General features: G+C 43.6%; 2 protein-coding genes and 3 long non-coding RNA genes across 8 annotated transcripts in view; 2 read left to right on the forward strand and 3 right to left on the reverse strand.

The window, feature by feature from the left end:
* LOC118499782 overlaps positions 1 to 418 on the reverse strand; it is a 6,295-nt gene extending 5,877 nt beyond the window's left edge. Inside the window, exon 1 of the long non-coding RNA XR_004902314.1 lies at positions 75 to 418. This is a non-coding gene — a long non-coding RNA (uncharacterized LOC118499782). The remainder of the gene's footprint in view (positions 1 to 74) is intronic.
* The window catches only part of LOC114514997 (major allergen Equ c 1-like), a 21,680-nt gene extending 16,563 nt beyond the window's left edge, over positions 1 to 5,117 (reverse strand). The window contains exons 1-4 of one of the 4 annotated variants that reach the window (XM_036022071.1): positions 4,944 to 5,117; positions 4,454 to 4,590; positions 3,606 to 3,679; positions 2,897 to 2,919 (exon numbers count right to left, since the gene is read on the reverse strand). In XM_036022071.1, coding sequence (XP_035877964.1) covers positions 2,897 to 2,919; positions 3,606 to 3,679; positions 4,454 to 4,590; positions 4,944 to 5,039 — 330 coding nt within the window. In that variant the 5' untranslated portion in view covers positions 5,040 to 5,117. Of the gene's footprint in view, positions 1 to 2,892; positions 2,920 to 3,605; positions 3,680 to 4,453; positions 4,591 to 4,943 lie in introns of all 4 variants that reach the window. The other 3 variants (XM_036022070.1, XM_036022073.1, XM_036022072.1) reach the window with 3 other exon arrangements.
* Positions 920 to 25,787, forward strand: part of LOC118499774 — a 25,276-nt gene continuing 408 nt past the window's right edge. Inside the window, exon 1 of the long non-coding RNA XR_004902306.1 lies at positions 920 to 1,011. This is a non-coding gene — a long non-coding RNA (uncharacterized LOC118499774). The remainder of the gene's footprint in view (positions 1,012 to 25,787) is intronic.
* Positions 2,814 to 3,993, forward strand: LOC118499777. Its single transcript, XR_004902310.1, has 2 exons — positions 2,814 to 2,921; positions 3,608 to 3,993. It is a non-coding gene; the product is annotated as an uncharacterized LOC118499777 (long non-coding RNA).
* LOC114514895 (major allergen Equ c 1-like) overlaps positions 9,348 to 25,787 on the reverse strand; it is a 20,785-nt gene continuing 4,345 nt past the window's right edge. The window contains exons 6-7 of the mRNA XM_036022078.1: positions 13,755 to 13,758; positions 9,348 to 9,558 (exon numbers count right to left, since the gene is read on the reverse strand). Of these exons, the coding sequence (XP_035877971.1) occupies positions 9,363 to 9,558; positions 13,755 to 13,758 (200 nt within the window). The 3' untranslated portion in view covers positions 9,348 to 9,362. The remainder of the gene's footprint in view (positions 9,559 to 13,754; positions 13,759 to 25,787) is intronic.

The following is a 25,787-nucleotide window of genomic DNA, read 5'->3' on the forward strand; positions in this document are numbered from 1 at the left end:
TCTAAGAAGCACTGCACGATTGCACACATGGGAATCCATAAATGATCTTTCCCGTTCTTCTCTGTGTTATTTACCATTTATGTGAATGGTGTCATGCTACACATATCTTTCTTCAACAATCGTTCTGAGATCAAGCCATGCCAATCTAGATCTAGTACATTCCCTTTAATTTGTTGAGGAAAATTGATATTTATGTTGCTGATAATGAAATCTGTCAGGAAATCAATGTATCAGTGGCATAGACAGAGTGAAATCTGTAGAAATGGCCCTTGGGCTGGGGGGTCAGGAAGGAATGTCTTTCCCTAGGGAATCAATCATGGTTTATGGCTTGAAGACTAAATGTTACATACCCAGGAGCAAACAATGTTTTCAAGTCCTGTGCTTCAATGTAAGAGAGAACACTCAAGGTAGCCTAGCCTGGCAAGGGTACTGTTACTTGAACAAGGCATCTGTAGAGAATGGGAAAGGTCCTTCACCCCAACTTGAATGAACTTTGTATTCTTAATATATTTGGGGACACAGGCATCTCATGGAAGATGTGCACAGCAGATACCAGCAGTGGTGAGGGAGGTTTTCCGACGCCCACTCCCTCCCACCATAAAGGTATAGAGCAGACATGTGAGGAGGCCGGGCTATGCCACATTTTGGCACACAGGGTCAGCCTCAGAGCATCTATCTGCCAGTGCCATCCTGAGAAGGAGAATTCCAGGATGGGCAAACTGTGGGCAGGTCTTAGTTTGCTTTATCGGGTCACTAGGTAACAGGCCAATCAAAGGACAGGCAGCGCTCACAGGGATGCAGAATGACTGCAGAGGTGGGAGAATCCTGAAACCCAGGGAGATTCTGAGAGGCCAGAGGAGCATTATGGGCACAAGGCCAAGGAGCCCCTCGTGGGCCTGCTGCCAGCTCTCAGTCTCTCACCTACACACAGACAGTCACACAACTAACTGCAAGATACGTGATTTATTGACCAGGTAGAAGAAAGTGTTATTCATGGTAGATGTCTCCCAGGTATGGCATAGGAGGTTCCAAATTTAGAGAAAACCTTTGATTCTTGGTGAGTTGAGGAGTTTTTTTCTAGAAACATAGAAAAGATGTTGAAGATTCAGAGATAATTCCTTCCGGAAGGAAAGTGCAGGAAATCAGGTCACAGAACTTGTCACAGGATGACATGGGGACCTTGGAAGGAAGCACTCACTGGGCACGAAATAAGCACATGAGAGAGCACCCAGAAACTCATTAGCACTTCCTGGCTTGAACTGATTGAGGACAGACAGAGTTTCCACTACAGAGAAAAGTGGTGAAGATGCAGCCGACAGCCTGCTCTCTAACCTAGGCTACTTGCCAGAACAGGGGGAAGGGGGGCATTGGGACAACAATTTTTCTTTTTCAGAGACTGTTCCCATCTTACCCTTCCCTAAACTGAGTCTGTGAAAAACAGAGAGGACTCAGTGGAGGACCCAGGCTGCTTTCTGCCATCCTCAGCATTAGAGGTGTTGCACAAGTTTTGACAAGTCAAGAAAGAATGGCAGCAACCATAGTTACCATTATTAAATGCTGCCTTTACGCAAGCCATACTTGCTAAGACTTTCCCAAATGTTACCTGAATAAAGCCTCAAAATACACCTGAGGGAGGAAACATTGGAGGAACTGCAGGAGCTATTTTCCAGGGGTAGGACAAGGGGCAGGTCAGACAACTGACTTCCAGGTCAGAAGGTCAGGATGTGCAGAGATCAAAGGAAGATGGTATTCCCGGAAATGGGAGGGTGAGACCAAGGGGGAGGCCTTGGAAGATGGACAAATCCCAGAGGTGTGTTGGAGTTTGACACTCATACCCTGGTACTCTTGCCCTGTTTCACATTTGAAGTGTTAATGACTTTAGGAGATTATCAGTTCCTGAGGCCTGCTCAGCAGCAGGAAATCCACACAGTGACCCTGTGAGGGGCACATCGTTGTTTGTCCTTTCAATCCTGAGACCATTTGCTCTAAAGCTCATGAAGGGGTGGGTCCTCAACCAGCACTCCCAACTCCAAATTTCAAGCTCACCCCACAAGCTTCCTCACCAAATGTGTGTATTGCAACATTTGAGCATCAAGCCCTGCTGGTTTTGGAGGGCAGAGACCTCTGGGCTGGCCCCGCCACATCAGACAGCACCCACCTGGAGGCCTGGGCTCTGTGGCTCCATCAGTCCTGGGAACAGGGGTCTGCAGAGGCAGAACAGAGCACAGTCAACCAGCAGCCCGTTACTTCCCAGAGAGAAACTGAATGAGTTTCTAGGGTAGGACAGAGGGGCCCCACTGGAGGTGTTGTTACCTTCTCTTGCTTTTCTCCAATCAGTAGCATAGGGAGTTAGCAAGAGGAAACCAGAGAGAGCTAAACTTACCAGCATTGGTCAAGTCCTGTATGTTTTCCTTTGGAATTCCATAGTTTTGGGAAAGTTCCTCAAACCTTTTCTTGATTTGTGGACTCACATCTGGGTTTCACACTATGAGAAGAGTGACAGTAATGGCTTTGACTTTGTGTTGGTCATGGAGGCCCTTGGGACAGGGGGACAGATGATGGGGATGGATGGCACTGACTGGTGCTTAGGCAGAAGAGAGGGAGGGGCTCTCTCTTCTCTTGACTTTGACATCTTAGGATGTCCTTCTGCACTATGAGAGATTTCATCACCTTCCCATCACCACCTAGCCTGGGTGTACCCACTGTCAGCACCTCTTTGCACGGGAGGATGGATGGCCCAGGAGAAGATTGGGGAAATCTTTTATCTGCGGCCCTCTCCAAGGGAGAATCAGCATGAGAATACTCTACCTAGGAGCACCATTGCTTGGGTTTTTCTCTGTTTATTGGAATTCACGGCATAAAAGATAAGATAGTCATTGTAGTCTACTTCAACTATGTGAAACATATTGTATCCATCATCTGTGGAGGAAACAAAACACAGGTCAGAACTTCTTAGGGTCCATGGTAAGCAAGTGAAACTCTTTACCTATCTTCTTTCACAAAACACATTCAAGTGCAAATACTGGAAGAGGTAAAAGTGATATCTAAGCATTCCACCTGCCCCATGGGCATCATCTGGTGATTTCCAAGGGTGGAAATGGAAACCCGTGGTACCTGGATTCCTAGTGGTAGGAAATTCTGTCACAGCTGCAACTGACCTTCTATTATTTGCCCTGAAGGTCACCAACCTCCCCCAGCCATGTCTGCTGACTGTGTGTCTCTGTCCTGTCTAGGAGCCCCGCTGGTATTACATACTGGCACCCTGTCTGCACAAAGTTCTGTGGCATAGGCCATCAGAAGCCCTCATGGTGGACATGGAATCAGAAGTTCTCCAACAATTTAAGTTTTTGTGGTCCAGTTTTCTTTTGTTGCCGGTGGCACACATAACCACACTGCCATCTTATTTTCATGGTCTATGTGCCAGGCCCTGAGTTTTACAAGCAAGGTTCCCCAAATATTAGAGAACATTGGCGATTACGTGTCTCATGTATTGAACCTAAAGAGCATGAGACAGAAAGGGATCTCAATGCTAAAGGCATTGGGAATTAGTAAACTTCTTGCAGCTGGAAGTAGAATTTACAAAGACTTTTTAAATGTATACTTACAGGAAACACTATATACACCTCCCTCTTCTGTTTCATCACAAATGAAAGGCAGTTCAGCACACTCTCCGTTGATCCTGTGAAACAGAATGAGCTGAGTGGTGCCCGTGAGATACTGAGGGGCTGGCTCCCTGCCACTCCACCTGTAACCTGAGTGTCCCATTTCGTGAAGTATTGAAAAACCTTTGGTAAAACTTTGAAAGAGCTTTTATTTCCCTTGTTTCACTTTATTTGCTACTTTAAGAATGAGCCGACTACTGACATCACTGTTCCTCCACTTCCCACTCTCACCTCTGCTGCGGCTACCTGTCTAGATAGTTGGCCGAGGGCTCAGCTGTGCCAGCGTCTCATATGAATGCTGTACAAGCATTGCCTCACTCAGCCCTCACACACAGAAACAGAAAAAACCCACATTAGAGAATTGTGATTGTCTTCTTTTACCCAAGGGATAATTGGGGTGGAAAGAGTGAAAATTTCTAGGTCCCACAACTAGTAAGAGATAGTTTCACAAGAGAGCCAGGCTCTCCTTCCCCTCTTACCTAAACTACTCTGTCGCACTCCTTAGGACTCAGATCCCCACTGCCCCTACCTTCTCTACTGTCATTTAAACCCTTCCTGTCAGCAGTTCTTACCTCTGAATCTAGAGAATCTTCACGTTGCTCAAGTGCAGGATCAGTGCATGATGAGGGCTGCTATTTCAAACACAGGCCCACAATGTAAATGTTCACAGGAATGTGCATGATTGTGTGTTTGTGTTGTATTGTATTGTGTGTGTGTGTGTGTGTGTGTGTGTGTGTAAAGCTTCAAGACCATATTTAGTTTCTTTCCCCAAGTAAAAATGCCATACGTACTTTTTATGACATGTTATTAACAGAGAAGAGTTATCCAAAGCCTCGATGTATTCTACAAACATTCTGAAGCTACCTTGTTCTTCTGCCTTTTCCTTCATGCCTGAGGCCAAGAGAATGGTATACCACTCCCCGGAAATCTGCAATAAACCAGTAAAATGATTGGGAGTGAAAGGAAGACATGGGTCCCTGCATGAACCCTGTCTCCTTGAACTCTATGCCCTAGGCCAGGCCTCATAGTGGTGATGTGAAGGTGGCATTAGAACTCAGGTCGATGGACACCCCACAAACAGCTCTTTCCAGTGTCCCTGCAGTGAGAACGGAGGTCCCTGAGGATTGTCATCTTTCCACTTGCTACAACTGCTCTTGGTCCAAGGTCAGAACCACTCCTTTGTCTAACATCAAAAACCCTCGTTCTCCAGGTGGGCCACCTTGCTTCAGAATTCCAGAACTACCCCCAAAGTCTGAACTCCCTACACTTCCCCAACTCTACCTTTGACATGTCGAAGTTGCTTGTCACAACGCCATGGTTCTGTTCATGGTGGGCACAGACCAGGGTCAGCCCCAGACACAGCAGCAGCAGCTTCATCTTGGGAGGGACAACACTGACTCAGTTAGGGTCACAGGGAGTGAGTCTTTTTGTAATGGTGACTCTGTTACCCACATGTCTGCCTTTACATTCCTTCTGAGCCCAGTTTTTTGTCCGCAGGGCCCCGCCTTTCCTCTCCCACTCCGCCGATGTTCTGCATTCATTGATGGGAGGCCGACTGTGCCTGGGCATGTCATGTCTTCCAGATCTACGTAGTGTCCTGAAATTACTCAAAACACACATTCAAAACAAAAAAGACTAAATGAACTCCATGAGAGGCTGACATTTGGAACCAGATTTAACCGTGAAATCTGAAAGCCAATTATGTGAGGTAAGAATGGACACCACTGGGAAATGGGGTGTGTGGACTACCCAGCTTCCACCGCTCACGTGCTGGGGGCAGTGGGTGAGTCACTCCATTGTAACAAGAGTCAGAAACAAAGAAACTGTGTGTACCAAAGATGACAGCACCTGTCAGAATCATTCTAATAGTGCCAATAAGAATAGGTCTGGGGAAAATAATGTATGGAAAGTATATTAGTCTGGTATTGAGCACATTTTAACTCCTTCTTCTGGTTGTCTGATTGAACCACAGTGAAGGAACAAATGTTTAGTCACTACATGCACCTCGCCATATGCCATAGGTCCCTGGGAGAAGTGGAGAGATGGAAGACATGCATACACACACTTCGTTCCACAAGCTGATGCAGGAACCCAGCTGGGTGGGACCAAGTCTGGACCACTGTGGGTCAGAAAAGGGGGTGCTGCCTGAGAGGCGGTATCACATAGAAAGTGCTTACAAACATAGGCTTTGGATTCACACAGACCTGAGCTTCATTCCTATCTCTGTCCCTTGTATGCCATGAGGACAAACTGAACCTTTCAGAGCCTTAGTGTCCCCTTATGGGGACAATCAAACTTGTCTATAGAAGTATGTAGAGACTCAATGGGACAGTGTGTGTAGAAACCTCAGACTAATGTCTGGCACTGCTGGGCTGGTGGGGTCAGAGAATTATTCCTGGAAGGGTGGGTCTTGTGGACAGGCAGGGGTCTTGAACTATAGACAGGGTGTGCAGATATGGAGAGCAGGTGGGGAGGAGTTCCAGGTGAGAAGAGTATTGTGACTGAGGCTCCTATGCCCACAGCTGAGGCTTCTTAAAAGCTATGGGTCACTTCTTCCTTGTGCTACTGGTCCCTTTCTGCATCCCGCAAACCAGAAAGAGGACTGTGTCACAGGAGGAGCTGGACACAGGGCAGCGAACCTAAAAATTCTGGCATCCCATCTGTGGCCTGCTTTGAGAGTCCTCCAGTCCCTTGTGTGATCCTGCCTAGTTCAATGGATGCCCAGTCACTGGTATTTTGAGGTCTGTACAACCTTAGACACCATGCACAAATTGGAAGTGATCCTGCCTCTGAGCCAGTGGAACTGAGCTTGACAAATAGTGGCAAAGGCTGTGCACTGCATTGTGTCTTGTTGATTGTCTCCAAGAACAGATGGCAGCCTATTAGCAACCAGGTCTGCAAGATGAACTGGGCTATGATGCTGAGGAGGGAGGGCCTTATGCTGCTGTTGCCCACATCATCTCTGTCCCATTCCCCCTCCCCAGCACCCTCACTCTGGCTCTCTATCTCCATGGCACCACCCTATTGCAACTTTCTGCTTATGAGCACTCCTATTATGTGCCTGAAGAGAAAAATGAAAAATGGGCCGGTGGCATAAGGACAATTGGATCCCAGTCCATCCCTGGGCAGGGTGGGAAGGAGGGTAGGATGGACAGTGTCAGCCAGAGGCCAAGGATGTGTGCACTGAGCAGGCTTCTTCAGCACCCCACAGCAGACTCCACGGTGTGATTACCTCCCTCCCTCTCTGGCCACTTGTCCTAGCTGACCCTGGGCCCCACTTAGAACCCCACTCTGGGCTGAAGCCTGAAGAGCATGTGACCAGGGTGTGGGTGGGGGAGGCTGAAGCAGGCAGAAACAGACTCCCAGCATCCCTCTCCTCCCCCCACACACCCAGCACTGCCACATGTTTTTGTCCTCAACTTCTCTCCTACGTGGGTGAGTGCAGCTGAGCTTCTGCTTGTAGATTTATGCTGGGAGAAGACCCCTCCCACCCACCCAATCCTTTCTATGCAGAAAGGATTGGGTGCAGCACACTCCCCATCCCTCATGCCCTTCTCTGTATTGTCTCCCTGTCCAGAAGGACCCTCCGTGCAGGTGAAGCAATATCTCAGGGTTTTTTTTGTGTGTGTATACACACACACACACACACACACACACACACAGCATGAGAAAGAAAGGCACGTGTCATTGCGTGTTCTCCCACCCAGTTTTCATTCTTAATGCCCAATATTCATCGAATATTTGTATCACTCAATGTAAGGTTTTTGGCAGTTTTGGGGGGGGAAAAGTATGTTTGAATTCAACAAAAGCAATGCAACATTTTCAAACATCTGTGTGGAAAACTTGAGTATATTCTAAACATGATGGCGGGACTTCAGAATCATCAGCCAAAGAGCTGGTGTCTCCGACATTCTAAGAAAACCATCACAGGCTTCTGGAACACAAAGCAACCAGGGTGGTGATGGGTGACAAAGAAGCAATGTGTGAAGCTTTCTGTGGAAATCATGACAGTTTACTGTTTTCATGCAGGCACTTAACGTGTTCTCTTTGGATTCTAGGAAACTGTCGGGAAGTTTGGGATTTCTAGAACACATTATAATTTTTTGTACTTAAACTATCAAGTGTTGGGGAGGAAATGGAGACTCTGGAAGTCTCCCTCACTGCTGATGGAAATGTAAAATGGTACCATCACTCCAGAAAAGTTGCTCAGCTTCTTACAAGACTTAAATATAGACCTACAACATGACCCAGCCATTCCACTCATACCTATAACCCAAGAGAAATGTAAACATATACCCATGCAGAGACTTGTACGTGATGTTCAAAGGCACTCTATTTGTAATAGGCGAAAACTAGGACCAAGAAAATGTCCATCAACAGAAATGGGTAAATAATTGCTGGTATGCCCATCCACGGGAACAGGATCCAACAATAAGGAAAGAACGGGCTTTTGATAAACACAACATGAAAGCATCTCAGAATAATTATGCTGCATTTCTATAATGTCTGGAAAATGCAAACTCTAAACACAGAAAGTGGATTGGTGGTTGCCTGGGGTGTTGGGTGGCACAGTGGGAGGGAGGCAGAAATCACAAAGGCACAGAGGAAACTACAGAGAATGATGGGTAAACTCACTATCCTGACTGTGGTGATGGTTTCATGGGTATCTCCCTGTACAAACTTATCCAATTTTATACCTTACTTTTCTTACAGACTTGTTTGTTTGTTTGTTTGTTTGTGTGTTTGATTGATTGATTATTATTAGGGAGAGGGGAAGGGACTGGGAATTGAACCAGAAACCTTTAGAGCCATGGACCAAACCCCAACCCACCGCGCAACAGTGGTCAGGGTGAGTCGCATACTTTAAATATGTGCAGTTGAATGTCGATTGTACCTCAGCAAAGCTACTATTAACAACAGGAAATAACTTTGCTCTTAGCCTTTGCATGTGGAACCTCTAATTTTTATGAACGTGATTTTTCATTTCTGACATTAGTCAGGGAAATGCCTCTCTTTGGGAGATAGACTAATGATTTCCCAGCTCTGCACTGACACAGGCCCCACAGAGGGGGTTGGGGTAGACCCTGGGCCATTATGGGAGGTGCTGCTTCCTAAGCCCGTAAAGGCAGTGACGTCGACTGGGTCTAAGTGAGGACTCCAAAAGCATCCACACACATCCAGCTGGATCCTAGATGACCACGAGACCCTGGTTCAGATTCTAGACTTACCCAGATGGTCCCTGAGTTGTCATACCCAAAACCTTGTCATTCCCAGACACGTTTGTGGCATTACCTCTAACAAACCACCCACTACCTGCAAGTCCTGCCAACACAGGGCCCCTACAGGCCCTAACTCTAACCTTTGCAATCCCGGCGAATGTCCGGAGACACCTGTGTGCTAAAAGCATCCCCTTGGGGAAGCCTGCAGGAGCCTCATACTTCCCCATTTCCCCATTACTGCCTTGGGCTCCCTTTACTTTCATGCTTTGTGCCTACCTCACCTCTTATGCCAGCAGAGAGTTTGGGGAAGCCAGCACAAGTCCCTGGCTTTCTGAAAGAGGCCTCCCAATGTGGCCCATGATCCATTAGTGCCACTTCACTCTCAGCCTCACACCTGGCTCCTCCTTACAGCACCTGGAAGAAGACACTTGCCATGCACATGCTCAGCCACCAAGAGACCACAGCCCTCCCACAGATGTCCTCAGAGCATGAATTCAGTCTCCAGGTAATACCCACCCCAGGTACCCGTCCAAATACATTGGAGATACATGTGAGCCCAGGGCATTGGAGAGGTTGTGAAGGGCCTTAAGCCATTCCCTGGAGTCTCTCTGAGTACCTGGGCCAATCTGTGATCATCCACCTGCAACCACCCATATCCACAGCACTGTTTGGGGCAGCTGCAGACACCCCATTGCCATAGCTGCAGTTTTTTGATTCTCCTTTAGAGAGTAGTGAAACCATCCCATCCCGTCCTTACAGGGATGTGTCTCAACTTTGGCTGCACTTTTGAACCACCTGAGAGCTTTAAAAAATCTTGGTGCACATGACATGGACACCTTCCACTCCCATGTCACTAGTCAAACAAGTCCCCAGGCTTTCCTGTGCAGGTCAGGGAAGCCCAATGATGAAGCCAATGCCCGTGGTGAGCCTGCGTCAGTGGAGCTAAGCACCATTTCACAGGTGTTTGCTGTTGATGCAATAAAATCAACTCCTTGGCTTGGTTGTACTTACCTTCAGGGTAGTGGGTCTAGGTTGGAAAGAAATAAATGTGAGAGGCCAAAGAAGGTGGGGAAAGATCACTACCTAACATCTGGGCTTCAGAGGAGTCCTATGTGTGAAGTGACGGACTGGGACCAGAATGTCATGAGGGTGTGGGACATGCAGATACCTGCGTCTGAGTGTTTCACACAGAGTCCAGAAATGGCAGTGCTCACGGGGGTCGGAGGAACACTGTGTGTATTACAAGGCAGGTGTAACAGACAGGTTGGAAACCAAAGGCAGCTGTGGAGAGCTGGGGAGCTGGGCCGTCACTGTCAGAGCTGCTGACCAGGTCTTCCCCAGGGGCAGTGCTCTCCTCAGCACACTGGCATGCCCACCTCTGTCTTTCTTTACCAAGGGGTCAGCCAACCACTGTCCATTCTTCAAGGAGCCCATCAGAATCATCATAAAGGTTTTGTGAACAGCAGAACAATGTTTCAGAAGAGCTAATAATCTTTCAAGAACAATGCTGGTGTCTTCTGGTGGTCAGAGACCTATTTAACTCAGCACAATATTTTACAGACACATGGCAGGTGCATAAAACTTGTACACTCTGATTTCTGCCCACGATGGAGGTATAGGTGCATACACTTTGCCTCATCACACAACAAAAAAGACAGACAACAACAAATTTAAAAAGAAAAAACAACCAGAACTGCCAGAAAATCAAACTGTATGGAAGTCCTACAATCAAAGAGTTATAGAACAAAGATTCATCCAGAGTGGAAGGAGGGACAGACACAGGTAGCCAGGCAGAGAGGACTCGTGACATGGTGGCTGCTCTCAGACCAGTAGGAGTGGAGGCTGGTGGAGCAGGTGGTCCCACATTTGTGTGCACATAAACTGGCAGGAACAACTGGGGAGGGAGAAAGACCTCGAAACCCAGAGTTCCAGCACAGGCAAATAAAGCTTCAAAGCATCTGACTGAAAAGCCTGTGGGGGTTGTAGCAGGGAGAGACATTCCCAGCCTGACAGGAGAGTTCATTGGAGAGACCCAACGGTCCTAGATCATACACAAACTCAGCCACCTGGGAATAGGCACCACGAGAACCCAGTGTGCTTGTGGGTAGACAGGGAAATGACTGAAAGCTGGCTGATAGCTAAGCAGTCCCCATTGTTCCCCCTTGGGCCCCTCCCACACATACACAGCACCACAGCACAGTGCCCTGGTTTGCCCTGCCCTAGAGAGAACCTAAGGCTCCTTCCCTTATTATGTAAGAGGTGCACTGAGACAAAGATATATGGGCCAAATGAAAGGACAGATCAAAGCTCCAGAAAATGTACAACTAAGTGATAAAGAGATAGCCACCCTATCTGATGCACAATTCAAACCACTTGCTAATCAGGATGCTCACAGAAATGGTTGAGTGTGATTGCAAAATAGAGGAAAAAAAGGCTATGAAAAGTTAAATAAAAGGAAACAAGTGCGAAGAGAAGGAAACCAAGACTCAAATCCATGGTTTGGACCAGAAGGAAAAAATAAACATTCAACCAGAACACAATGAAGAAACCAGAACTCAAAAAAATGAGGAGAGGCTTAAGAACATCCAGTATAACTTTAAATGTTCCAACATCCAAATCATAGGGGTGCCAGAAGGAGAGGGGGCACAGCAAGAAATTGAAAACTTGCTTGAAAAAGTATTAAAGGAGAACTTATCCAATCTGGCAATGGAAATAGACTTCCAGGAAGTCCAGGAAATGAAGGAGTCCCAAAAACTTGGACGCAAGGTTGCACTCACAAAGGCACATCATAATTACATTAGCCAAGGTTAAAGGGAAGAAGAGAATCTTCAAAGCAGCAAGAAAAAGGAGACAGTTACCTACAAAGGAGTTCCCATAAGACTATTAGCAGATTTCTCAAAAGAAACCTTGCAGGCAAGAAGGGGCTGAAAGAAGTATTCAACAGTCATGAAAGGTGAGGTCCTACATCTAAGATGACTCTGTCCAGCAAAGATATCATGTACAATGGAATGACAGATAAAGTGCTTCCCAGATAAGCTGAAGTTAAAGGAGTTCATCATCACCAAGTCTTTATTATATGAGATGTTAATTAAGCAAAAGAAGAAGATCAAAAGTATGAACAGTAAAATGACAACAAACTCACAACTATCAACAACCAAACCAAAAAACAAAACAAAACAAAAAACTAAGCATACAAATAGATCAGGAACAGAATCACAGAAATGGAGATCACATGGAGAGTTATCAGCAGGTAAAGGGAGAGAGGAATGGGGAAAAGGTACACAGAGTAAGTAGCATAAATGGTGGGTAGGAAACAGACAGGGGGAGGTTAAGAATAGTATAGGAAATGGAGAAGCCTAAGAACTTACATGTAGGACCCATGGACATGAACTAAGGAGGGTCAGGAATGCGAGTAGGAGGATGTGTGCAGGGTGGAGGGGAAGATATGGGGAGAAGTGAGACAAAACTAATAGCTTAATCAATAAAATGTATATAATTTGAGAAAGCCCAACAGCTGGTATCTTCCTGATGGGCCTGCTTCCAGGAGCAGATGGTTTCAACTCAAGTGTGTCCTGGGACCAGAGGCTCAGCTGGCAGAGTGTCTGAAGCTGGGAAGGGAGATGTGGAGTCTCCCTTGTCAGTCTTGAAATACCACATGACCTCAGGGTGTCCTGGGTTGATATTTACACTGGAAGTTTATTTGACATTTATCTCTGCTTTTTCCATTCAACTTGAAGCCATTCAAGGGGAGCAGTAAAAGGGCAACTTAAAAACATTCCCTGAGCCCTGACCACTGTGGCTCACTTGCTTGGGTGTTGTCCTGTGGAGCAAAAGGTCACTGGTTTGATTCCCAGTCAGGGCACAGGCCTGAGTTGCTGAATCCTTTTCCAGTCAAGATGCATATGAGAGTCAACCAATCCATGTTTCTCCCTCACATTGACGTTTCTCTCCCTCACATTCTCCCTCCCTTCTGCTCTCTCAAAACATAAATAAATACAATCTTTTAAAATAGTATCTCCTGCCCTGGCTGGTATAGCTCAATGGATTGAGCTCGGGCTGCAAACCAGAGTGTTGCAGGTTCAGTTCCCAGTCAGGGCACATGCCTGGGTTGCAGGCCATGACCCCCAGCAACCACCCATTGATGTTTCTCTGTCTTTCTCTCTGTCTCCCTCCCTTCCCTCTCTAAAAATAAGTAAATAAAATCTAAAAAAAATAATATCTCCTGAATCTCACAATTAGATACTTACATGTTCACTTTATGGAAGGCGCCCTGGGGGGCTCAATCCGACAAACTTGTGTATTTGGGTGACAGTGCAACACAAGTCACCACAGCAAAGAGTGGTCAGAGGAAAAGCCACGGTATAAGGAAGGGCCAGTATAGTCCTTCTCTGTTGGGCTGGGTGGTAAATACCAGCATTTTACGTCTTGCAGAACAAGTGGAAAAATTAGGGTATTATGTAGGTACTGACACAATAATAGAAAAAGAATATTTCCACATTTTTGGATAAAATTCAAATAGAACATTGACTACAATTTTTTTGGAAATACAGATGTATTACTAAGAGGAACAGATTCCTTTTTTTGAATAAAATTCTTGAAAATTTACTCTACTGGGGTGAAAAATAGTGTTCCTCATATTATGTTGATTGCAAATGTCTCAGCTCACAGGCAATACAAAAATAGTCAGTGGGATGGGCCTTAGTTCTGTACTAATTTCAGGTACCAAAAGTATGGTTTCAATATTTCAGCATCCCTGGAGGTTCTGGCTAAAGTTACAAGGAGAAGAGGAAAAAAAGACTGAGAGATCTAAGATGGCGTCGGAGTAGGAAGGAGCAGATTTGGCTTTCCTCTGCCCAGGGGAGAGAGTCCTGACCGATCTTTGGAGTGGAAAGGCAAGCAACCAACATATTTCAGCATTTTTGAGAATGGAGGACCAAGGATTGTGGCAGAACCGAAAGAACAAAGAACAGATCGCTGCATCAAGGTAGGCCCCCGGGACAGGCGTGTGGTACCGGGGCTGCAGCCCCAGGCCCGGGGGCCGCGGTTGGGTTTGCCGTAGGGTTAGTGGGAGAGAGCCAGGTCGGCTGCTCCCTCCCAGGCCGAGCAAGGTCTGGGCGGCTCTGGGAGGAGTCCAGGTGCTGGCGGGCACACCGGGTGGCGAGCAGCTTTGGAGGTGGTGAATGCCAGAGCCGAGTCTCGCTGCGGACCCGGACTCCCAGGGTCACCGTTCTGGCTGGAGCTTTGGCGGTGAGAGAAACCGGGCCATTGGAGAGCGGCGGGCTCGATCGGGAGGAATTTCCCAAGAGGAAGGAGTGAATGGACACAGACACTGTTTGGGGAATTCTCCTGAAGTGATCAGTGGCTCTGGCCTGTTTGCTCCCCAGCTGTGAGCGCGCAGGCTGCGGACAGGCCGCGCCCGCGGCAGACGGCCGTGCAGGCAGCAGACGGGCCGCGCCGCTCACCAGAGCGCGGGGAGCGAGGGTAGCGCTGGTCGCGCCGGGCGGCGGACGGGCCGCAGAGCCAGTGCGAACCCCACGGGCCTAGGAAGAAAAGCCAAACAAGTCATCCTTCAGACTACCTCAGCAAGAGCAGAAAAACCGGTTTGGCCACTTTGAAATCAAGAGACTTTTTAATTTGATTCTATTTTTTTTTAACAATTTTTAATTTTTTAAGTTTTATTGTTTTTATTCTCTTTTGATTTCTTTTTCCTCTCTTACCTGATTTCTTGTTTTATTCCTTCCTCCTTCCTGTCCTCCAATTTTATCTCTTCTTCCTGCCTTCGTCTGCCTTTTCTATTTTTTTTCTTTTTTAAATTTTTTCCTAAATACCTACAAGTGAGACAAAATCCTGGAACGGTGAAAAGACCAAAGTTGAACCCAAAGAAGGGGCATCACAACAGCTGGGACAGTGAGATAAATGTCACTCTGCTATTACAGAGAACCTGCAAGTTATTGCAAATTTGTATTATTATTATTTTTCCAGTGTTCCTACATCTTTTTTTTTTTAACAATATTTTTATATCCCTCTTATTTTTGTATAGCCTGCTTTGCTAGGCTGGTTTTATTGTATGACCTGACAGCTTTCCCCTGATATCTCTTTCTATACCATATTACTAATCTACTGTCCATTAACTCACCTGTGTCCTATAAGCATACTACTCAATGTTTAGTACTCCATATCCTTATTACCTAGATTTCATAGACTCTGCCATATGAATGTTGCCATAATATTATTGTAAATAACTGCTGTTCCATGCAAGTGTAATTACTTCACAACACCCCCCCCCCCCCAGATCGTAGCCCATTTCAAAGTTTCCTGAACTCTATTACTGTAGTGGTTAACTCTATTCTCTCACACACTACACCTATTTACTACCCTTTACTCTCACCTTACCCCAGAATCTGACCGCCCACAACCTCTCTGCTTTATAGATCCAACTCACAATCCTTCCTCCCCCAACAAGAGTCTTATCTTCTTTCCATCCTTTCTAAAAATCAGCTAGCTGGGTGGAAGACCATGGTTAACACTATACATAGTGAAAGGATCTCCTATATCTTCCCTACTTGCTACTACTGTAAATAGCATAGAATTCTCGGTTGCTGTCTTAAACCATTTTGCCCTCCCCTCCATCTGATGACAAAAAAGAATAGGTGGAGGAGGTGAACACCAGGATACCCACTGGAAGAGGAAACCCAACAACTAAGGAACCACTAACAGATAACAGCAGAAGAAGGTGAAGGAGGGAGTAGTAACCACACAAACCTCAATCCAGGGCTTATCTGGAAATACAACTAAACAGTAGAGACAGTACCCAATACAAACAACTGAACAAGATTTCTTTAAACCTTGTACACACAGAAGAACCAGCCTCAACACAACCTGCCCTCACCAGCACAACAAAATATAGAAGGTGGTGGACAGAGTGACCCACATTTAACCAGCTGGCGGGAAGGAACCACCAAAGAAAGACTCAACAACAATCAGAACCCAAAGGCAAACACAAAGCCAACTTAAACAACAGCCCAAGACCAGCGAGCTTGGGGGGTCAAGGAAACAGTACCACTGAAACTCACTGCTACTCTACTAAAGAAGTTCACATCATAAACCGAGGGAGCCAGAACAGATCAATATAAGAAGCTGAGGTGAACAAGAAGAGTCTCACAAACAATGGGAAGACAAAGAAATACTCCCCAAATGAAAGGAAAGGAGGAAGCCTCAAAAAGAATGCTAAATGAAACAGAGGCAATTCAACTATCAGATATTGAATTCAAAGCAGTGATTGTCAGGAAGCTCAATGAGCTCACAATGAGCTACGAGAAACTACAGGGAAGCTACAATGAACTCAATGAAAACTACATCAGCATAAAAAAGGAAATAGAAACTCTCAACAAGGGCCAAGAGGAAATGAAGAATACAATCTCTGAAATGAAGAACACAGTAGAAGGAATGAAAAGCAGGATCGATGAAGCAGAAGATGGGATCAGCGAGCTAGAGGACAAAATAGAAGAAAACACCCAGAAAGAGCAAGAAAGGGAAAAGAGGCTCAGAAAGAATGAAGAGGGATTAAGAGAAATGCAAGACAATATGAAACGTAATAATATCCGTATAATAGGGATACCAGAAGGAGAAGAAGAAGAACAAGGGATAGAAAACCTAGTTGAACAAGTGATGATGGAAAACTTCCCTAATTTGATGAGACAAAAAGTCACACAAATCCAGGAAACACAGAGAGTCCCAATCAAGAGGAACCCAAGGAGGCCCACCTCAAGACACATCATAATTAAAATGGCAAAATTTCAAGACAAAGAGAGAATCTTAAAGGCAGCAAGGGAGAAGAAGGAAGTAACATACAAGGGGGCCCCAGTAAGGCTAACAGCTGACTTCTCAATGGAAACACTCCAAGCCAGAAGAGAATGGCAAGAAATGATCCAAGTAATGAGAACCAGAGGGCTGCAACCACGACTACTTTACCCAGCAAGGCTCTCAATTAAGATAGAAGGCCAAATAAGAAGCTTCTCAGACAAAAGAAGTCTAAAAGAATACACCTCCACTAAACCAGCTCTGCAAGAGATGCTGAAGGGACTGCTTTAAGGAAAGAAAGGAAAAGAGAGAGTGAGAGAGGATCACACGTACATAAAAGGCAATGAATAAGTACCTATCAATAATAACCTTAAACGTAAATGGACTAAACGCTCCAATCAAAAGACATAGAATAGCTGATTGGATAAGAAAACATGACCCACACATATGCTGTCTACAAGAGACCCACCTCAGGATAAAAGATCTGCACAGGTTGAAAGTGAAGGGCTGGAAACAAATTTTCCAAGCAAATGGACAGGAGAAAAAAGCCGGGGTAGCAATACTCATATCTGACAAAATAGACTTCCAAAGAAGATCCATAAAGAGAGACCCAGAAGGTCATTTCATAATACTCAAGGGAAGAATTCACCAAGAAGACATAAACATAGTAAATATATATGCACCCAACATAGGAGCACCTAAATACATAAAGAAAATCTTAGAGGACTTCAAGAAAGATATGGACAGCAACACAATTATTGTGGGGGATTTTAACACCCCTCTATCAAAAATGGACAGATCTTCCAAACAAAACATCAGCAAAGATATTGTGGCATTGAACAATACCCTAGACGAGCTGGGCTTTACTGATATTTACAGAACCCTCCATCCCAAAGAAGCTAAATATACATTTTTTTCAAATGTACATGGAACATTTTCAAAGATTGACCACATGATAGGACACAAAACAAGCCTCAACAATTTCAAAAAAATTGAAATCATACCAAGCAATTTCTCGGATCACAAGGGACTGAAACTAGAAACCAACCCCAAGGAAAAAAACCCAAAACACTCAAATTCATGGAGATTAAACAGCATGCTATTAAACAATGAATGGGTCAAGAATGATATTAGGGAAGAAATCAAACGGTTTTTGGAAACAAATGAAAACGAACTCACAACAACCCAAAACTTATGGGACACAGCCAAGGCAGTCCTGAGAGGGAAGATCATAGCGATGCAGGCCCACCTAAAAAAGTTAAAAACATTTCAAACAAACAACCTAACCCTACGTCTACAAGAACTCGAGGAACAACAACAAAGACAGCCCAGAGCAAGCAGAAGGAAGGAAATAACCAAGATCAGAACAGAATTAAATGACATAGAGACTAAAAGCACAATTCTAAAGATCAATGAATCCAAGAGTTGGTTCTTTGAAAAGATAAACAAAATCGACAAGCCTTTAAGCAGACTCATCAAGAAAAAAAGAGAGAAAACCCAAATAAACACAATCAGAAATGAAAGAGGAGAGATTACAACAGATACCACAGAAATACAAAGGATTGTAACAAATTACTACAAAGAGCTGTATGCCAAGAAATTTGAAAACCTAGATGAAATGGACAAATTTCTAGAAAAATATAACCTTCCAAAACTCAATAAAATGGAAGCAGAAAGCCTCAACAAACCAATAACAGCAAAGGAAATCGAAGCAGTAATCCAAAAACTCCCAACACACAAAAGCCCTGGACCAGATGGTTTCACAGGAGAATTCTACAAAGCATTTAAGGAAGAACTAACACCTATCCTTCACAGACTATTTCAAAAAATCCAAAAAGATGGAAGACTACCAAACTCTTTTTATGAGGCCAACATCATCTTAATCCCAAAACCAGATAAAGACACAACAAAGAAAGAAAACTACAGGCCAATATTGCTGATGAACATTGACGCTAAAATCCTCAACAAGATACTGGCAAACCGCATCCAACAGTACATTAAGAAGATCATACACCATGACCAAGTTGGATTCATTCCAGGTATGCAAGGATGGTACAATATACGCAAATCAGTAAATGTAATACATCACATAAACAAAAGCAAACACAAAAACCACATGATCATATCGATAGATGCAGAAAAAGCACTTGATAAGGTACAGCACCCATTTATGATAAAAACACTCAGTAAAGTGGGAATAGAGGGAGCATTCCTCAACATAATAAAGGCCATATATGAGAAACCTACAGCCAACATTATACTCAATGGGCAAAAATTAAAATCTTTTCCACTAAGAACAGGAACAAGACAAGGATGTCCACTTTCACCACTTCTATTCAATATAGTACTGGAGGTTCTAGCCACAGCAATCAGACAAGAAAAAGAAATAAAAGGAATCCAAATCGGAAAGGAGGAAACAAAACTGTCACTGCAGATGACATGATAGTGTACATAGAAAATCCTATAGACTCCACCAAAAAACTGCTTGACCTAATAAATGAATTTGGTAAAACAGCAGGATACAAAGTCAATATCCAGAAATCAAAGGCATTTCTGTACACCAACAATGAAACAGCAGAAGCAGAAATCAAGAAAAAAATCCCATTTGAAATAGCAAAAAGGAAAATAAAATACCTAGGAATAAACCTAACCAAAGAGGTAAAAGACCTGTATTCAGAAAACTACATAACACTGAGGAGAGAAATCAAGGAGGACACAAACAAATGGAAACATATACCGTGTTCATGGATTGGAAGAATTAATATCATTAAAACGTCCATACTACCAAAAGCAATCTACACATTCAATGCAATACCGATTAAAGTACCAATGGCATATTTCACAGACATAGAACAAACACTTCAACAATTTATATGGAACCATAAACGACCCCGAATAGCTGCTGCAATTTTGAGAAAGAAGAGTAAAGTAGGAGGAATCACAATACCTGACATTAAACTATACTACAAGGCCACTGTAATCAAAACAGCCTGGTACTGGCATAAAAACAGGCACATGGACCAATGGAACAGAACAGAGAGCCCAGAAATAAACCCAAGCCTCTACGGTCAATTAATATTTGACAAAGGAAGCAGCAACATAAAATGGAATAAAAATAGCCTCTTCAACAAATGGTGTTGGGAGAACTGGACAGCTACGTGCAAAAAAATGAAACTCGAGCACCAACTTACACCTTATACAAAAATAGATTCAAGGTGGATAAAAGACTTAAATATAAAGCGTGACACCATTAAAGTCCTAGAAGAGAACGTAGGTAGGAAAATCTCAGATATTTCACGCAGAAACTTTTTTACTGACTTGTCTCCTAGAGCAAGGGACATAAAGGAAAGAATAAACAAATGGGACCTCATCAAAATTAAAAGCTTTTGCACAGCTAAGGAAAACAGTATCAAAATAAAAAGAGAACCAACTGTATGGGAAAACATATTTGCTAATGATACCTCAGACAAGGGTTTAATCTCCAAAATATATAAAGAACTTACGCGACTCCACTCTAAGAAGACAAGTAACCCAATTTAAAAATGGGCAAAGGACTTGAACAGACAATTCTCCAAGGAGGACATACAGAAAATCCAAAGACACATGAAGCGATGTTCAATATCGCTAGCCATCAGAGAGATGCAGATTAAAACCACAATGAGATACCACTTCACACCAGTCAGAATGGCCATCATAAACAAAGCAACAAACAACAAGTGTTGGAGAGGATGTGGAGAAACGGGGTCCCTAGTGCACTGTTGGTGGGACTGCAGACTGGTACAACCATTATGGAAAGCAGTTTGGAACTTCCTCAGAAAACTAAAAATGGATCTGCCTTTTGACCCAGCAATTCCATTGCTGGGACTCTATCCTAAGAACACTAAAACACCAATACAAAAGAACTTTTGCACCCCGATGTTCATAGCAGCACAATTCACAATAGCTAGGTGCTGGAAGCAACCTAGATGCCCATCAGTAAATGAATGGATCAAAAAACTATGGTACATTTACACAATGGAATTCTATACAGCAGAAAGAAAGAAGGAGCTCATACCCTTTGCAACAGCATGGATGGAGCTGGAAAGCATTATGCTAAGTGAAACAAGCCAGGCAGTGAGGGACAAATACCACATGATATCACCTTTAACAGGAATCTAAACAACAAAACAAAACAAAACAAAAAACTAGCAAAATATAACCAAGGACACTGAAATGGGGGATAGTCTGACAGTGGCCAGAGGGGAGAGAAGAGGGAATTTCGGGGGGGAATGGGTAGGGATTACAGGAACAAATTTGGAGGACACATGGACAAAAACTAAGGGTAGGGGGTAATGTGGGGAAGGGGGGAGGGTTGGGTGGAGGGGCTGGAGCGGGAGTGGGGGGGGAGAACTGTACTTGAACAATGATTGAAATAAAAAAAAAAAAAAAGAAATTAGAGCATTTAGTATGGATTGGCCAAAAAGTTCATTTGTTTTTTCCTGCAAGATTGTTCTTGTGGCTTTTGGTTGTCATTAACTTCATTCAAAACAATTTCGTTAGGTTGTATTGTGACAGCTGTCATATCAGCATGCATTTAAAAAAAATAAAAATTATTAACTTTTTGTGTAGCCACTTTAATATTGAAGATGACAGAAAATAACATTTTTGACATATTATGCTTTATTATTTCAATAAAGGTAAAAACACAACTGAAACACACAAAAAAGATTTGTGCAGTGTACGGAGAAGGTGCTGTGACTGATTGAATGTATCGAAAGTGGTTTGAGAAGTTTTGTGCTGGAGATTTCTTGTTGGGTAATGCTCCATGGTTGAGTAGACCAGTTGAAGTTGATAGCAATCAAATTGAGACACTAAATAAGAACAATCAACATTCTACCATGAGAGAGACAGCTGACATACTCAAAATAACCAAGTCAATAAAGTTATTGGTGAAAATGAAAAATGTGTCTTTTATTTTACAGAAAAAATTAGATGGACTTCTTGGCCAACCCAATACATTAGAACAATTAGTATATTAGAAAGATTCTATCTGGGTAGGACAGATTATTTAGAAAGAAGCTGCATATAATGAAGAAGTCATAAGTAGGATACATTTTTATTGGCCTTATCTGTTACTTTATGTTTTTTTGAGAAAATGGTAAGAATTAATTTCAGATCTTTTGGAGTATAAAAATGATTTATCACTATAATGATTTAGGAATATCCAGCTGATGAAATGGTAGTCTGTAATAAAAGAGCATACTTCCAGGAAAAGAATTTCATAAGAATTTTTTCATCACCTATCATGAGAGAGAGACATGATTCCAATTCTCAAACATGTAAAATAGGAGACAGTATGACTCTACAAGCCATCATAACTTCCAGTATAAGCTGGATTTATTTGTGATGATCCACTGTTGGTTGCTGCATCTCATTTTGGGCCCACAGCACGTGCTGGGCCAAAACAAGTAAAGTGTGCAGCTTTACTCATTTTTGAACATGGCAGAAACATTTTTACCTGGCACATTGGGACTGGTAGTTGGTTAGCTAATCAGCAATGTGGCTAAAACCTAGAATCTTTTTTTCAAATTTTTTCTTTTTCTTTTTCTCACAGACTCTTTAAAAATCAATATTTTAAATATGTAACTAAAATTTAAAACATAAATGTATGTTTATTCATCAAACTTTTGGAAGAGAGTCATGGCATTTTTTTTTTTTTGGCATATGGGTCTCATGATTGGAGTTTTGTAATCTCTTTCAGGTGTACACACAGTAGTCACCACTTATGTCTTTCAGTTTTGTTTTCTTGAAATAGATTGGAAAGTTAAAAACACTTGTGAAGCGAGGTGAGAGAAAGCTCTTACGTTATGAAAAAGTTCCACCTATATTTTGCAGTGCCTGGCTAACATCTAATTCAATAATTCTTAGTGATTCACCTTTATTGAGTCACTAAAATGAATGGACAGTATGATTTGATTTTTTTTCTTATTTTTCTTTTTTGGTTTTAATTGTTGTTCGGGTGCAGTTTTCTGCCCTTTACCCCTGTCCCGGCCCACCCTCCCACCCCTCCCCATCTCCCTCCTGTCTCCATCCCCCCTTGTTATTGTCCATGTGTCCTTTATACTAGTTCCTTCAATGATATGATTTTATTACCTAGCATTTCTAAAACACTTAAGTTAATTTTTATTGAAACAACTTTTTTATGTATATTTCATTGACTTTTGTGATATTTATTTGAATCACATATTTACAATGATAAGACCAATTTGAACAAACAGGTTTGAGCAAACCCAGCTGGCTTGATGACAGTATAATTCAACCACTGGGAACAGAAGTGTGTGGACACAAAGGAGAAGACTGTTAGCCATGATTGTGACGTGTGGCAAGGACCTTAGTAAGCATGTTTTATAGAAGAAATAGCATTACTTTTCTAGCAGGGCTGTTAGGTGTATGATGCAAGATATTGCTACACACATCTGTTGGGTAGATTCACTATATATCTATGCCATTGTAATCTTGAAACTTTGTCATGTAATGTTGTAATGGAAGAATTGAGGAGCCATTCCAAAAAAAAAAAAAAAAGACTGAGAGAAGCCTAAGTATTGGAGCAGGTACTTTCCCACTCTTTGCAACACTATGATTGTATATCTATAAAACCAAGACTCCACAAACTATTGGACTAAATTTCATTATAATTATTGAGAAATTTTTCAAATTTGCTGAAGTATTCAAATTATAAAAATCAATAGCATTTCTCTATACCAGCAAAGACTCATGGTAATAACTAATCATTCAATAAACAAACAGCCTTTTCATGAAAATGGTGCCCACACAGAAAAAGGAAGCTCGTGGCCCCTCCACCACCAAAGCCAAAGCCAAAGCCACAGCCAAAGCCAAACCAAAGGCTTGGGAGACAAAGAAAGCAGAGGTGAAAGGCATAAAAAGCAACACAACAAAGATCTGCATGCCAGTGACCTTGCCACAGTCAAACACTGTGCCTCAGGAGGCAGCATTAATGTCTGGCCCAGGAAACACAAGCTTGACCACTCTGCCATTGTCCTGTGCCCACTGACCACTGAGGAAGCCATGAAGAAGACAGAAGACAAGGGCACACTTGTGTTCACTGTGGGTGTCAAGGCCAACAAGCACCAGGCCAAACAGGCTGTGAGGAAGCTCTACAACACTGACATGGCCAAGGCCGACACCCTGCTCAGGCCTGATGGAGAGAAGAACGCATGTGTTCACCTGCCTTCCCCATGTGATCATTTGGAAGTTGCCAACAAAATTGGGGTCCTCTAAACTGAGTCCAGCTGACTAATTCTAAACTTAAATTTTCTACACTGTGAAACAAACAAACTTGTGACAGTACACAGCAATTAACAACCAAGAATACACTAGAAAACTACCAAGGGGAAAATTTTAAAACTCTGAGAAAGGACACAGAAGGTGATGTGAGTACACTGACAGACACTGGGCTCATTGGTTTTGGTCCTGGGACCAAGGGTCAGATATCTGACCTCCAGAACTGCAGGACAATAAACTGGCTGTTTTGGCTTCTGAGTTCCTGGTGACTTGTTCCAGCTCAATCAGGGAACTAATGCACTAGTGAGTAATCCCATTCACACTGTTCTGCCTTTAGGAGTTCTCCTGTGTGCTCTTTGCAACAGGTTTGATTCTCTTTCCTTAACCAACTCAGTGTACTTCCACCTCTCAGAACTCATTGATGGACAGTGGTGTGATAAGTTGATACAGAACTAAAAAATAAATAAGAAAAGACGGATTATTTAAATGTCATGGTGGAAAAGACCCAATGGGACTTTCTGTGACCTTGACCCGTCAATCCCTGAGCAACGTGCATCAAGATGCAGTAGCATCACTCCCATTGAAAGGTGATATTGTCATAGCTTTCATTCAATTCCTGGTTGTATTCAATGTCCTAGAAAATCAAAATACAGGTTTGAAAGTCAGTGTCTTTCTCCATGTGTGCCTTTACATGAAATAATAACCAATCTGGGTGACAGGAACAAGATAGTGGAATAGGAGGTGCCAGCTCTCATGTCTCCATGGAAACACGTATTTCAACAACAACTTGTGGGTGAGAATGCCTTACAGTTTCTGGCAGTCCAGGATATAAGTGTGAGGCCCCGCCAACCAGGTGAGGCAAGACTATCCAAGGCATTGATACATGCAAGAAGGTGAGAAGGACAGTTTCCCTTCACCAGAGACAACCCTCCCAAGGCAGCACAGCACTGGCACCTCTGGGAGCCTGTTAGAAAGGAGAGTCTCAGGCGCCACCAAGACCTGCTAACTCAGAGCTGGCAGTTCATCACGGTCCCAGGTGATTTGTGTGCACATTCTGAGAAGCACTGCATGATCGCACACACAGGAATCCATAAATGATGTTTCTGGTTGTTCTCTGTGTTATTTATCATTTATGTGAATGGTGTCATGCTGCATGTATCTGTTCTTCAACAAGCAGTTTCTGAGATCACACCATGCTAATGTGGATCTAGTACATACCCTTTAACTTGTGGACAGAAATTGGCATTTATGTTGCTGCCCATGAAATCTGTTAGGAAATGGACTATCAGTGGCATGGACATAGTGAAACCTGGTACAAATGGCCCTTGACCTGTCGGGGGGAGTAGTCCTTCCCAAGGAATATCAATCACCATTTATCGCTGTAAGACTAAGTGGTACATACCCAGGAGAAAACAATGTTTTTCAAGTCCTGAGCTTCGATGTCAGTGAGAACACTCAAGGTAGCCTAGCCTGGCAAGAGCACTGTATATGAACAGGGCATCAGGACAGAATGGGAAGGGTCCTTCACCCTAATTTGAATTGAAGTTTATATTCTTAATACACCTAGGGACACTAGCATCTCACATAAGACATGCACAACAGATACCAGTGGTGGTGAGGAAGGTTTTCCGACTTCTACTCCCTCCCAATATGTGGGTGTAGAGAAGCAATGTGAGAAGGCTGGGCCCTGACACCTGACTCTCCTGGCCACCCTCAGAGCATCTGTCTGCCAGTGCCACCCTGAGCAGGAGAATTCTAGGATGGGGCAAACTATGGGCAGTTCCTAGTTTGCTTTAACAGGTCACTATGTAACAGGCCAATCAAA

This window comes from Phyllostomus discolor, chromosome 3, assembly GCF_004126475.2.
Source record: "Phyllostomus discolor isolate MPI-MPIP mPhyDis1 chromosome 3, mPhyDis1.pri.v3, whole genome shotgun sequence".
NCBI classification, from domain to species: domain Eukaryota; kingdom Metazoa; phylum Chordata; class Mammalia; order Chiroptera; family Phyllostomidae; genus Phyllostomus; species Phyllostomus discolor.